General features: G+C 43.4%; 1 protein-coding gene across 5 annotated transcripts in view; it reads left to right on the top strand.

Moving 5' to 3' along the window:
- LOC139633097 (rho guanine nucleotide exchange factor TIAM2-like) overlaps positions 1-11869 on the top strand; it is a 90407-nt gene extending 78538 nt beyond the window's left edge. For all 5 annotated transcript variants that reach the window (XM_071498511.1, XM_071498514.1, XM_071498510.1 and 2 more), the window contains exons 16-27: positions 700-933; positions 2289-2357; positions 3337-3462; positions 3948-4056; positions 6260-6439; positions 6710-6828; positions 7409-7517; positions 7952-8010; positions 8127-8229; positions 8539-8632; positions 9134-9288; positions 9623-11869. In XM_071498511.1, the coding sequence (XP_071354612.1) occupies positions 700-933; positions 2289-2357; positions 3337-3462; positions 3948-4056; positions 6260-6439; positions 6710-6828; positions 7409-7517; positions 7952-8010; positions 8127-8229; positions 8539-8632; positions 9134-9288; positions 9623-10317 (2052 nt within the window). In that variant the 3' untranslated portion in view covers positions 10318-11869. The remainder of the gene's footprint in view (positions 1-699; positions 934-2288; positions 2358-3336; positions 3463-3947; positions 4057-6259; positions 6440-6709; positions 6829-7408; positions 7518-7951; positions 8011-8126; positions 8230-8538; positions 8633-9133; positions 9289-9622) is intronic.
- The last annotated feature ends 1361 nt before the right edge of the window (positions 11870-13230 follow it).

Below are 13230 nucleotides of genomic sequence, written 5' to 3' on the forward strand. Positions count from 1 at the left end.
TCAAACACCTCTGTAAATGGTATGACGCTGAGTTCGTCACGGGGTTCCACCTATCAAAGAAGTACAAGCCAAGCTGGAGGCAATTGTACTTTTTGTGAATGAGCAGAGGTATTACCAACTAAATTTAGAAAATGAGATGCTACTAACCCTCCTCCTCCACTCTCTAATACAAACAATTACAAACTAATACATGACCTCTTGGGATCTCTTGGCATTTCAAATTTTCTGGAACTGATGTGACACAAAGCTGCATAACTGTCCATTATGGATTTAGAAGAATGTAATGTGCTATAATACTATCTGCTGGGATATCCAGTCAGTCTTTCAGATGCACTGTAAAGTCTTTGATGCAAAGCCAATTAGGATAGAGTGCATAACTAAATCTCCATAACGCCCTTAGTATACCCAGGGGAATGGCTGGCCATGTACAGTGTGGCTCTACTGTATACACATCATTATTTCATATGGCTGTGGAGCTGAAATCATTAGTGGTGAATAGTTAAATGAGGGAAGTAAAAGACTTTTTCATTTTAATGCATCTCAGAGAATTTGCTTGTGGGCACATGCATGACTGTCTTTGCATGCATGCAAAGCAGTGTCTTATCACAAGTGTGATCCTCATTTTATCCAGCTGGCTGTTTATAATCTCTGAGCTACCTAACCTAAATACCACCCCTGTCTCTTTATTGCCCCCTACAGAGCGTAGACACAGTGTGCACTCTCTACCAGTCCTTCCAGGAAGGGACGGGCTCAGGCGCTGGTGGTCTGATGGAGGACACCAAGGAACCGCGGGTGAGGCAGGGAGGGGAGTTGGGTTCAGGTCCCACGAGAGAGGCCACCCTGATCAGACCGTGCCCCAAGCACATGAGTGCCACTGAGAGGTTACGAAAGGTCATCCAGGAGCTGGTGGACACAGAGAAGTCCTATGTGAAGGTGAGACCACAAAGCTTTGAAAGCTGTCTTCTCAGAAGCCTGAATAAAAGTTTGATAAAACTCAAAACTGTCATATTTTTTTACTCCTCAGTTATAAAATTATTATTTTCAACAAGACAAGACCGAAAATATGTAGCAGGCGTCAATAGCCAGTTAGCTTAACTTAGCTTAAAGACTGGAAATAGGGGGAAAGAGAGCTTGCACCTCTGAAACGCAATAGTTAACATGTTATAGCTTGTTTGTTTTTTTTTGTTGTTTTTTTTAAATCTGTGTTTAAATCTGAAGTGTAAAAACAACTTTCAGAGGTTTTAATGGCAGCTTACGTGCCTGACTATTTATTGGCTGGGAGCATTTGAAACTACTGCTCCTGGCCAAGAAATAGTCTGGCACATAACCCCTCATAAAACTGCAAGTTGTCATTTTTACACTAGGGTCTGTTTATAGGTTAAACAAATGAGATATGATATTCAGTCAACTTTAGAGGTGCTTGGTGGATTTTGTTACCTTTGGACAGAGCCAGGCTAGCTGTTTCCCACTGATTTCCTTCTTTATGCTAGATTAAGCTAAAGGGCTGCTGGCTCCAGCTATATATTCCCCATACTGACATGAGAGTGGTGTAAATATTCTCGTCTAGCTCTCGGCAAGAAAGCGAATAAGTGTATTTCACAAATGTCATGTAATGTAAGATACTGTGCTTAGTAGTGAGATGGAACATAAAGAACAAGAGAAGAACTGATTGAGATGCTGTTTCCTGTGTCACGGTCAGGGTTCCTCCTTCCCTCCTCCTCCTGTCTCGCCTTATTTATCTTCCCCCTGCCCAATCATTTTGCTGCCCTCATGTTTTCCAATATGACCTTTTCCTCCCTGGCGCACATTAAAGAGCCACATTCATGATCTTCTTGTGTCTGCAACACATGACATGGTGGGCATTTTTCCCCTTTCTTCTTCATCTCCTCATTTTTCATTGAGTCCCTTTCCCCGTGCACCCCTCATAGTCAGCCTACTGCTGATTTGTAATTGAGGGAGGAGATTGTCTTCCCAGAGAGCCTGTTCACCCGTATCTGTGCACCACTAGTGCCTAAGGTAGCTAAGGGGTGGGGTGAGGGTGGGTGAGGCAGAGGAGGAGCAGGAGGAAGCCCATAAATCAACCTAATGAGAATATTCCCACTGATACCAAGACAAGCTACAGCCACATTAAAGGAGTGGGGGGTGGGGGGTGGGGGGAAAAGGGGAGATGGTGGAGGAATGAGATGGGGGATTGTGGGACGCAGGCAGATAGAGGTTATAAAGGGAAAAGTAAGGGGTGATCTTAGCATTTGATTCCTTGTCACTAACCTTTTGTTTTTCTGGTGTAGGACCTGGCCTGTTTGTTCGAGATCTACCTGAAACCCCTGCAGAATGAAACCTTCCTCACACTGGACGAGGTAGGTGGCAAGTGTTCGAATGTATGAAGAATGGAGCATGTAAGAAGAGGTGTAGCGCACAGAGGCGTGTCTGGGAGGTGTTGAGGCAAATTCATTGAGTGTTTATTACCCAACGGTAATGGTGATGAACTCCGGTTGGCCATATCTCCCTCATTACCGCTGTGATAGGCTGGAGGACAAATTAGCATTCCCCTACACTGACCTTCTACCATTCCAGAGGGACACACTAATAAAGGCTAGCTTAAGCGGAAACCTAGCCTTTAACAATTCACCTCAGTGTCCACTGATTTCAGTGCACCTTTTTCTTTAACAAAGTGGGGTTTGCCTTCATTTAAAAAAACATGTTAAACTGCGATTGTGAGTTCCTGTGACAACATATGGAGAAGCCGCAGCATGCTAATGACCTTAGTGTTGCAGTTTCAAGCCCTGTGTGCAGCACTGTGCCAGGCGTGACCTCAAACACAGGACGTCTCTCCCAAGACACACTAGTTGATAGGCCACTGAGCACTGGTGCAAATTAAAAGGCCATTATGGGACAGTGGGACGTGTCCAGACACAAAGTGGACAAGGGCGTGTTGGCCCCCGAACGTCTTTTAATGAAGGGAAGCGTTGACCCTGGTTATGTGTGGTGGGGAGGGTGTGTAAGCCTGCAGAAGTTTGTACATGGGTGTGCCCTGTATTTCTAGCAGGGCTAAAGCTTGTCCCTAAGTGCCTTTGTCAGAGATGGAGCCATCAGAGTGGAGGTTTTATAACACTCCAGGGTGCCTGTCTGGCTGATTGTTATGAATTACAAGCTATCTTGGCCCTTTTTTCCTTGTAGCCTCATATTCCTTCTCCTCCTCCCACCCACACTTTCTCTGCTATTTTCCTCTCATACATCCTTATCCATCACCTTGGCACAATCCCAAACTACCTCTCCTTTCTTTGCCTCTTTCTGTCCTTTTTCCTACTACCCCTCTACCCCTGTTCTCTTCCTCAGATGGAGAGTCTGTTTGGCAGCCTGCCAGAGATGTTGGACTTCCAGAGGGTTTTCCTACAGACGCTGGAGGAGAGGATCGCCTCCTCGCCTGACTTCAGCACCCTGGAGACTCCCTCACAGTTCAAGGTGAGACACACACACAGTAGCATATTATATTATTGATTAAATGTCCAAAGATTTAGTTTAGATTCAGAGTATACAGAGCAGCGTTGTTCTCAAACCAGGTGATTTTAGGCACTATTCCATAGAAACTCATGATCTTTGAGATCTTGAGGTTTATAAATAATTGAGGTGGTGTGACAGGAGCATTGTCGGCTGATTTATAGCCTTGACATGACAAGATGTGGGGTCTATTGATTGAGACAGTGGTTCACTGGTTGAATTCTCAGCTGCTGAAAGCTACTGTGCTCAAAAGGTTAGGCAAGAGCGAGAGGACAGAGTGGGCGTTTGAATAGTCTCCCAAGAGAGGGAGGACAGAGGTCCAGTTACGACCTCACATGTTCGCACTCTTTCATCCTCTCTCTGGCGTTGTGTAGCATCACTCTCTCTCCATCTGTGCGCAACACTCACTCCCTGTCTCTGTTTTTCTCTCACACCCTCTCTGCTTTCAGAAGCTGCTGTTTTCTCTTGGAGGTTCGTTCCTCTACTACGCTGACCACTTCAAGCTCTACAGCGGCTTCTGTGCCAACCACATCAAGGTCCAGAAGGTCCTGGAGAGAGGTACAACACGCACCTAAACACATGAAGTATATATGACGACCTAAATACACTTCCATTGCACAAAGTGGGAGTGAGGATTGGCATATAAATATATCTGCAGATACATACTGCCACACCCCTGCTAATTCAGCTTCCTTGCACCTATGTTGCATCAGAGACACCTCACAGCACTCACTGTTGAAGGTTTGGTCCTCTTTTTTTTTGGGAAACAAATCAATTATGTACCAAAGCAAATGTCCCGAAGTGAGAAAGTGGATGAAAGTGAGGTGAGTGATGCCTCTCCAATTTACTGCAAGCCGCGTTCCATCTCTAACATCATGCACAGACACACACAAAATATTAGCATTACAAAAAAGGAGATTTCTCACCTTTCATTTTGGGATCTGCGGTTTCTAAACATTCAAGCAGGCCAAGTTTAAACAAATACATGCATATATTTATACACAGACTTTGGATAACCTTGTCCACAAACGGCAGATATGCGACCGTGACAACCTGAGAGCCCTAATAATTCCTTGCGTCTACCTCAGCATGTGACAGAGTAGAAATTTTAAAGTTGATTTATGCCACCAAGACGCCAGCCTCTCTGCCACTATTTGGGAACGCTGCCCACTACAGAGAGAAATGTAAGAAGATTGGCTTCTTTGCTGACATGGGGGGGATGGTGAGGGCATATTGCCCCCCTGTGCTGCTTAAATCTGCCCCATTACCAGAATTGTGGGGGATATTCCTCGAAGTAAGCTGCAGGATTGATGTTTAATAGGATTAGACAGGAGAAAAACGCTCTGATGGGTCAGAATTATCTAGAGGAGAATAACTGTGGCAACTGTGGTTATCAAAGCAACACTAGTGCAGTGAAGGGCTTTCTGTACAGTTAAATATAAAATCATGAAAAATATGATTAATGATATAATATCCCACCAATGGGATATAAAAACATAGGAGGAGAACCCTCCGGTTTCTTTTAGTGATGAACTGTTACCTGTGATCCAAATGTAAATGTTTTTAAACTTCGGATTTATGTGGTGAGAAATCACTGACCATCCTTTTCAAAATGGCACTTAAGTCTTCGCATAATGATTGTTGTTAAGTGCTTCAGTCTGCGGGCAGTGCCAAGCTGATGCAAACCAGCTCCAAATGTTAGAGCGAAGGGAAAGATGCCAAGCACCTGTATTCACAGGGTTTATGCACCCTGTTCTTTAACCAGAGCTTTAAATGTTATAGCTTGTGCCATGCACAAATATTAGAGCAACATGTAGTACAATAATTGCACAGCACAGAACAGCCAAGTATAACAGGGTGATAGTTGCACAGCGCACACACCAAGTATGTAGGTGGCTCAGCTTGATACAGAACACCCAGTACAGCCTGGTCACAACCAGCTGATCCAAGGACAGGGAGAAGAAATCTGTGGGCGTCTGAAAACCCTTTAAGTAATTATATGCCCATCTCTGCCATCTTCATCACTCCCCTCCCTTTCTCATCATGCTAAAGGCCCTGGGTTGCCTTAGTTTCTCTGTTTATTTGTCGACGCGTTAATTGCCTGCCAATTACTCAGGGAGGTGTCAATGCGGCTGCCTGTCTGTGGCTGGGAGTGCTATAATTAATGCTTTAATGGCTCCCCTCAGTAAGTGTCGTGGAAGCATACTGTTCAGGGGAAATGTCATCACCTTTACAGAAGGCTTGTTCTTTATTATACCTGCTATTTCACACTATGCTGTTGGCTTCAGTGTAAACTCAGCAGTCCCAACTTGATCGTTTTCACCAGATTGTAAATAAACAGCTTTTTTTGTATTTAAGTAACTCATCACAGGTCTGCTGGATATTTATTTTTACTTTATCTGTGTGAAAACTTCTTTTCAGTTTAATTAGATACTAAGAGGTGGTGCACTGAGTGTAATGGATTCATTTACAGATGTTTACACTCACATACTGCAGTTGTCACAGTAGGTTGAGGAGAAGCCTACACTACCCCCTGCTGGAGACACGTTATTGCACCATGATTCTGCACTAGCCTGCATAGGACTAATAATATGCAACAGTTTTCTATGTCACATCTGAGTTTGGCTCACAGTGTAGCCACATGTCTCTCTTAGTATGTTTGCTTGAGACAATCAGGAAACACAAACACTGACACCAAAAACAGATAAAGATAACAGACTGCCCAAAGATCCTTATGAATACAGTACGTGTGTTATTTCAGCTAAGACGGATCAGGCCTTCAAGGAATTCCTGGATGCAAGGAACCCCACCAAGCAGCACTCATCCACCCTGGAGTCCTACCTGATTAAACCGGTGCAGAGGGTGCTCAAGTATCCCCTGCTGCTCAGGGAGCTGGTCTCTCTCACCGATGCTGACAGCGAGGAGCACTACCACCTCACTGGTAGGGAGAGAAATACGTACATACATTTGCACACAATCATGTCCACACATGGATAATATTCACAAAAAATATATGTACTCACACTTGTCATTTCAGTGTCATGTTGTTTTGCTGACATGCATGGGAACATTCAGTGGCAAATCTTGGCACATAAGAACTGGCATTGTTCCCATACACACTGCGCACACAATGAGCAAATACAATCTGCTACTGTAATGCAAAGCAGCCACATATACAGTCAACACTTGTGCTCTGTTCTTGTCCCTGCAGAGGCTCTGAAAGCCATGGAGAAGGTGGCCAGCCACATCAATGAGATGCAGAAGATCTACGAGGATTATGGCTCCGTGTTTGATCAGCTAGTTGCTGAGCAGACTGGCCATGATAAGGAGGTGGATACACATTTTAGAATCAGATTTATAATCACCAAGAATAGTCTTGTGTAATTAAAGTTGGCTTAGCATCAGCTGTATATTGATATCAAATTGAATTTCACAGGACACCTGCTACATGGGCCTCTCATAGAAAATGAAATGAAACACTTAACACTTATCTACTTCAACCCAGCAAACTATCAGGACATCAGAGTGGAGTTGTTTAGCTTCTTATGTTGTTTACGCCGTCTTCCGTGCATTGCCTCTAGGGACTGAATACATTTACAAATTGATAGAATATTTAGCTGGTAAGCACTGCAGTATAAATATTCAAAGTGAATGCTAAATAATGTTGTCTAGGGTACTGTATGTTTTCAATGTACTTAAACAGCTCTTAGATGAAGACCAGATAGAGATTTGCTTGAAAATCAACTTTCACCCTATGTACCAACACCAGTTTGTAGTGTCTGTGGGTCTCCATTCACAGACATTGATACTTAGTATGTATCTCACACGACAGTGAAAAGCCAAACGTCTGGCTTGTTATTCTTCTGCCTCCGCTCTCTTCCAAAACATCTTCTTTGTGTGTCTCTCTCAGGTCACTGAGATCTCGATGGGAGAGTTTCTCATGCATTCCTCAGTGGTCTGGCTCAACCCACATCCATCGTTGGGTAGAATGAGAAAAGACCCCGAAATGACCGTGTTTGGTGAGTCTGCACACTGTTCCTGCCATTATTACTGTTGCATTCTGGGAAACATGTATTTCCCTTCCCATCCCGCCAGAATCCTTCTGTTTTTGGAAACCAATACCTTGACTGTTATTACTAACTAACTCCACATGCTGTTTTGTCTCAGCATAAATGACCAAATAGACAATTTAACGTCACCCATGTTCGCAGTTAAAATGTTTAATCGGTACAAACCAAGTGTTGGGTTTGCTATAGAGCCACACAGAATTGTCTGCAGTACCAGTCAAATAGATCTCAATGAATTCCAATATCCGGAGCTGTAGTGCTGATATATGCTTTAAGGCTTCAAGCTGGCATCTAAAATGCTTCTGTGGGTTGCACTCCTTCAGTCAGCATTCCCCAAGAGGCATTCGCAGGCAGAACTAAGATGCCGATGTGTTCTCTCTCACCAGTGTTCAAGAAAGCAGTGATATTGGTCTACAGGGAAAACAACAAGCTGAAAAAGAAGATGGTAAGTATTGTGTCTGTTGCACTCATTTACTCTCACATGCCATACATATTATCTTTGGTGTGAAACAATGCAATTTTCTTTTTTCCCCTATGTGGCATTTTCTGTGTGTTGACCAGGCCAACCCTCGTTCAGCACTTTCTCACGGGGATTCAGACCCCTTTAAGTTCCGATGGCTCATCCCGCTCTCTGCACTGCAGGTCAGATTGGGAAATACTGCAGGTAAGAGGCCGGCACACTCCCACATTACCCCCACTAAATCACTCACAAAGTACATCCACTAAATCTTTTTGTTCTTTCTCTCCTTTCATATTTCCCCACACACACACGCCCTTAAGCTCATTCTCTTTGCCCACACACACACACACACACACACACACACACACACACACACACACACACACACACACACACACACACACACACCTCTTCTGGCATTTCCATTCGCCCCCCCTTATCTCCTTCTGAAACCATAAACCATATTTGGACTGTGTGATTAAAAGCCTCTCCTTTATTTCCTTGCTCTCCCAGGAACAGGTGCAGAAAGCAGCTGCATCTGGGAGCTGATTCACTCCAGGTCTGAAGTGAAAGGGAGACCGGAGACTGTCTTCCAGCTGTATAGCAGGTCAGAGATAAAACTGTCAGGTGGAATCAGTGATGGTTAATTCTGGTATTCATTCATAAATTCCATCGTTGTTTTTTTTTTTTTTTTTTTTTTTTTACCCATTACATATTATAGAATTAGAGTACATTTTAAATGATAATTAATGTTTATTACAATAATCTAATCTTGTAAAGCCATTTGTTTTCATATCTTGGTCCCCAAAGAAGACACATCAGGCCACAATTATCTGCATTTTCTGCAATGTTCACGATTGTTTTTAGCATTTAATGGTGAGAAATGTCCTCACGTGGATTGTGGTGGGAGTCAAGCCTGTGACCAAATTGGTAATTCTCATTACACACTGTGAAATTGGGATCACTCCTAATGAATTAAATCACCCATGACACCGGGGACACAATGGAGCTCTCTCACAATCCTCTTAATCTATATTTAGCTTCTCAAATCAAGTTTAACATACCCTGTGCTCATGTTACTATGGTGCCTCTGCTGTGTCCTCCTCAGTGTGCCAGAGAGCAAGGTCAACATCATCAAGGTGATCCGCTCCATCCTCAGGGAGAACGTGAGGAGGAACATGAGGAGTGAAGGCATGATGGACAAGAGCTGTAAGGAGCGCTTGGTCCCTTTGCGCAGCACCCTGCCCTCCTCCGCGAGGCTAGGTGGGTATTCAGAAGCAATCTCATGAAAAATTGTTGTAATATTTCTTCCTGTTAAACATCTATGAAACACTTGACACTTGTTTTGCATACCAGGCACTGCTTCCTGGGAAAAAACACACCCACATAGGGCATAAGAGTGATTCTTGCAGACTGGCATTTAGCCTTTAAGGTCATTTGGCTTTAAAAATCATCAACTGTGCAGATGATCATATCTAGCTTTTTAGGCCATAAAATGCTGGGGTGGGGGTGGGGGGTGGGTGGGGGGGTTATGGAGCAAGTGTTTTGCTCAGATAAGAGTGGCATTTCTAAACTCTGTCTCCACCTTCATTACCAGGTTCCTCCAGGGCTTCCTGGTTGTGTAAGCAGCCGCTTGGAGATCTCTCCGCCCAGGCTGGGAATACCAAGCTGGGGCCAGACTCAGACGAGGGAAGTCTGACCTGTAGTTTATCTGGGGCTCCTCCACCCTGCACCTCCTCTGACTCGCATAGTCTCCCTGTCCAGCAGAACTGGTCTGAGACACCGGGGTCTAATTCACAATCCCGCTCCACCTCTGTCAAAGAGTCAGATATTTTAAGTGATGAGGACGATGACGGCTTTAGTGAGGGTGCGACAAGAAGGAACAGTGGAGACAGCAGCTCCCCAACTAGTGCCATTGAGGCTCAGTTCCTCCAACTTAAGCTCTCTGAGGACGCTGTCTCAAACTGTGCACCAGCACCCTGTGTTCAACCTGAAGGAGTTGGGGACACTCCAGAGTCCCAACCCAAACTGACACAAGGACACTTCAACGCTGTTAAGAGGAAACCCGGCAGTTTCAGGAGGAGTCAGGGTGCACTGTTGAACATGAAGGAGCACAGTAAGTCACTGGACAGTCAGACGGATGCACCATCATCATCTGGGGCGATGGACTTCAACGTGTTACTGGAGCGAGAGTTTAGTGTTCAAAGTCTGACATCTGTAGTCAATGAAGACTGTTTCTATGACCCAGCTGAGAGCTGTGCCACTAACTCTGAAAACGCCACCTCCTCCTAGGTTGTGGGGTGGACGAGACTATACTGTACCTGGGCCACTGGTTAGTGGCCATAAGAGGTGAGAGGGGCTGATCCAAGCCCATACATCACAATAGGGGATGGTCTGTCATTCACTGTGGGCTCTACCAGGGTGGCTGTGAAGCTGTGCCTCAATTTCGAAGTTGGTTTACTAAGCCACACACCTGCCTGCTAAAGGGTTAGGTATAAATCTTGTATTCTAATGAAAGCCTATGGGCTGACAGACCCAGTTCTTTCCCCTAGAGAGGCGAAGCGAGGTGATTTCTGTCCCTGTGACGATGACTGCAATGAATCTGCCAAGCACTGATGCGTACCCACGATCTCCTCGGCTCTCTGGGCTTTGCCTCCTCCCCACAAACTGTCTTTGTGACGTATTCCATCGAAGTTTTCCCTGCAGCTCATACTGACTGGCAGTTTTTATTCAGTTTTGACCTTTTCATTGAAGAAGTAGGGAGAATGTCCTTGGTCTGTCACGTTGGTTCGTCACTACCAAAAGTTGAAAGAGGGCGGAAAGTCCACAGTGCATCCTTGGGATACTGAGGTAAAATACATTTTTCAGGCATCCTCTTTGGTGATTTGGGGCAGTTTTGGCACAGCAGGTTTTCACATGGATTCAGGATTGGTGAAGTATTCATTTGTATTTGGTTTCACAGAACCCAAGGCTGTAGGTCACCACTAACTACGAATTGTAATTTTTGTCAAACATTAAACGAAAGGAGGCACTGAATAAAAGCTATCTCAGACTTAATAGGGTCCACACAAAGAGCTGTGGCGGTCAAGTCAGACTCCCAGATGATAGAGGGCATGGGCTTACATTAACAGGAAGTAGACTGACTTTGGCAATGAAGCCTTTTTGCGGTATTTTGTGCACTAAAGTACACTGTTTGCCTATATAGTTGAAATATTTTTTATTTGTACAGGTTGTAATGTTATTAATGCTGTTTTTATTTATTAATAGGTTTGATTATGTATATCTTAGCAAAGTAACTTTTTGGGTGAAGGCTTGAACAGTTGGCTAAAGATTTGGTCTTCTCTGAAACAAAAAATATGTATTACAGTTTGGCGTTCACTTTTAAATGTAGCCTACTGGATTTTGGCTGTCTTTTGCTGAAGATTGTAATATCCAGTGTTTGCATTTGAATGTACAAATGTTTGAGATATGGCTGCTTAATTGAATGATTTAAACTGCAATAATGTTTAAAACCCAATGGTTCTTTTTATGTTTCTGTGTGTCCTGTATATATAATCTTTTCTATCTTTGACACATTTATGTTTTCTCTCATACATACTTGACACTGTACAGATGAGAAACAAGGCAGGAATTTGCAATAAGTGCAACTGATATTTTTATTAAACATTGTTTGCCATAGCATAAAGTACATTTTGAGGTACTGTAACAAGGCAAACCACTACTACATTTTTACCTTCTCAGCTCAACCTTACCATGCCTTTAATGCTAGGATACCAATGAATGTGAATGCCCCATTATTCAATTCTTATGGAATTGTTTTATAAATAAAAGTTTTATTTGTGAATGATGTCTTGAGTACAGTGCTTTAAACTTAAGTTTCAAAGAGTGTTGGTTCAGATTTGCATATCTTATGTTCTATTGACAGGTAAAGCAGTGCAGGAAACATAAGTATCTTATCAGGTTCAGTCCCAGGGCTAGACTTGCCACCAGTCCCTGATTAGCTGTCAAACCAAACACACAGTTCTATATCCTGGTATTTGAAGGAAAGGTATATCCTCGATGGAATACATAATTACATGACAGAAGTGGGACAGTTAGACGAAGAAGGACTGAGAAAAAGCTTCACTACAGTGCTTGGATTTTTTTACATGGACATGTATGCAGTTATCCATGGTGGGACATGTTCTCTTGGCTGAACACATTTAGCATCTTCATAAATACAATTTATGTTTCTATTCTTAATTCTCTCATTAAATTCAGCTGATTGAAAACACCCTAATAATCAATTAAAGGATGTTTTGTTAGTCTCGTTCATTTTTCCACTTAGCCTTGTGTACTATCTGCTTGGCTATCTAGTTTCAGCTTCATTTTTCCACTAAATAGGTGAGTGGAATTTAAATTGGGGTGCGTCAAGCACCTATGTAACGTTTGATATACAACTACCACTGTGGCCATATGTGACAATTATGGGATGATGTTTCATGCTAATTGTAGCCAGGAGCAGAAACACAGACGAGTCATAACGTCAGTGAACTGACTCAATGTCTGCACAATAACTGTTCACTTTGATGCACTCCACTGGGCTACACAAGGAAAACTCTATGTAGGGCCATGATTAGTATTTTGCTCCTGCAAAGTTTTACACTGAGCCACACAAAAGGGTTTTTTCATGATAATGCGAACGGGTGTGGAGGACTACCTGACAGCCAAGCATGATGATGAAGCAATCAAATATGTTTGGACTGATTTTGTTGGCAGACTAACAGGGCCAGCTTCTAGCGCTCTTTCACTACTTAAGAGTCACTGCATCTCACAATCTGTGACAAATCGCTGATCGATCTGTCATGATGCTGGCCGGGCAGAGGCTACACTTTGTACTGTCAAATGGATAGAATGATGCAGCTTTGTTTGGTGCAGGTTGGGCATGATTTATAAGGTTACTAGACAACTGTGGCAGTTTAATGGCGTGTAAACCATAGTGAAAGGTTTCCAAGTTAATTATGATGGGTGGTGAGCTGAGGGCCAATTTTTTAAAATAACACTAATTTTGTCTGGGAATGACTGACAAGGTAAACTTTCACCTTTAACTTACCACAGTCTTCTTGAGTCTGGACACTTTTTTGCATCACAGTTGTCAGACCACAACAATGTGCTAATGCATGCATAAAAGGGCAACTGTACACTGTACACCAACAGTGGTTAAAA

The sequence above is a fragment of the Trachinotus anak genome, unplaced genomic scaffold (assembly GCF_046630095.1).
Source record: "Trachinotus anak isolate AG129_WGS33_773 ecotype Australia unplaced genomic scaffold, CSIRO_AGI_Tana_v1 ptg000015l, whole genome shotgun sequence".
Taxonomy (NCBI): Eukaryota; Metazoa; Chordata; class Actinopteri; order Carangiformes; family Carangidae; genus Trachinotus; species Trachinotus anak.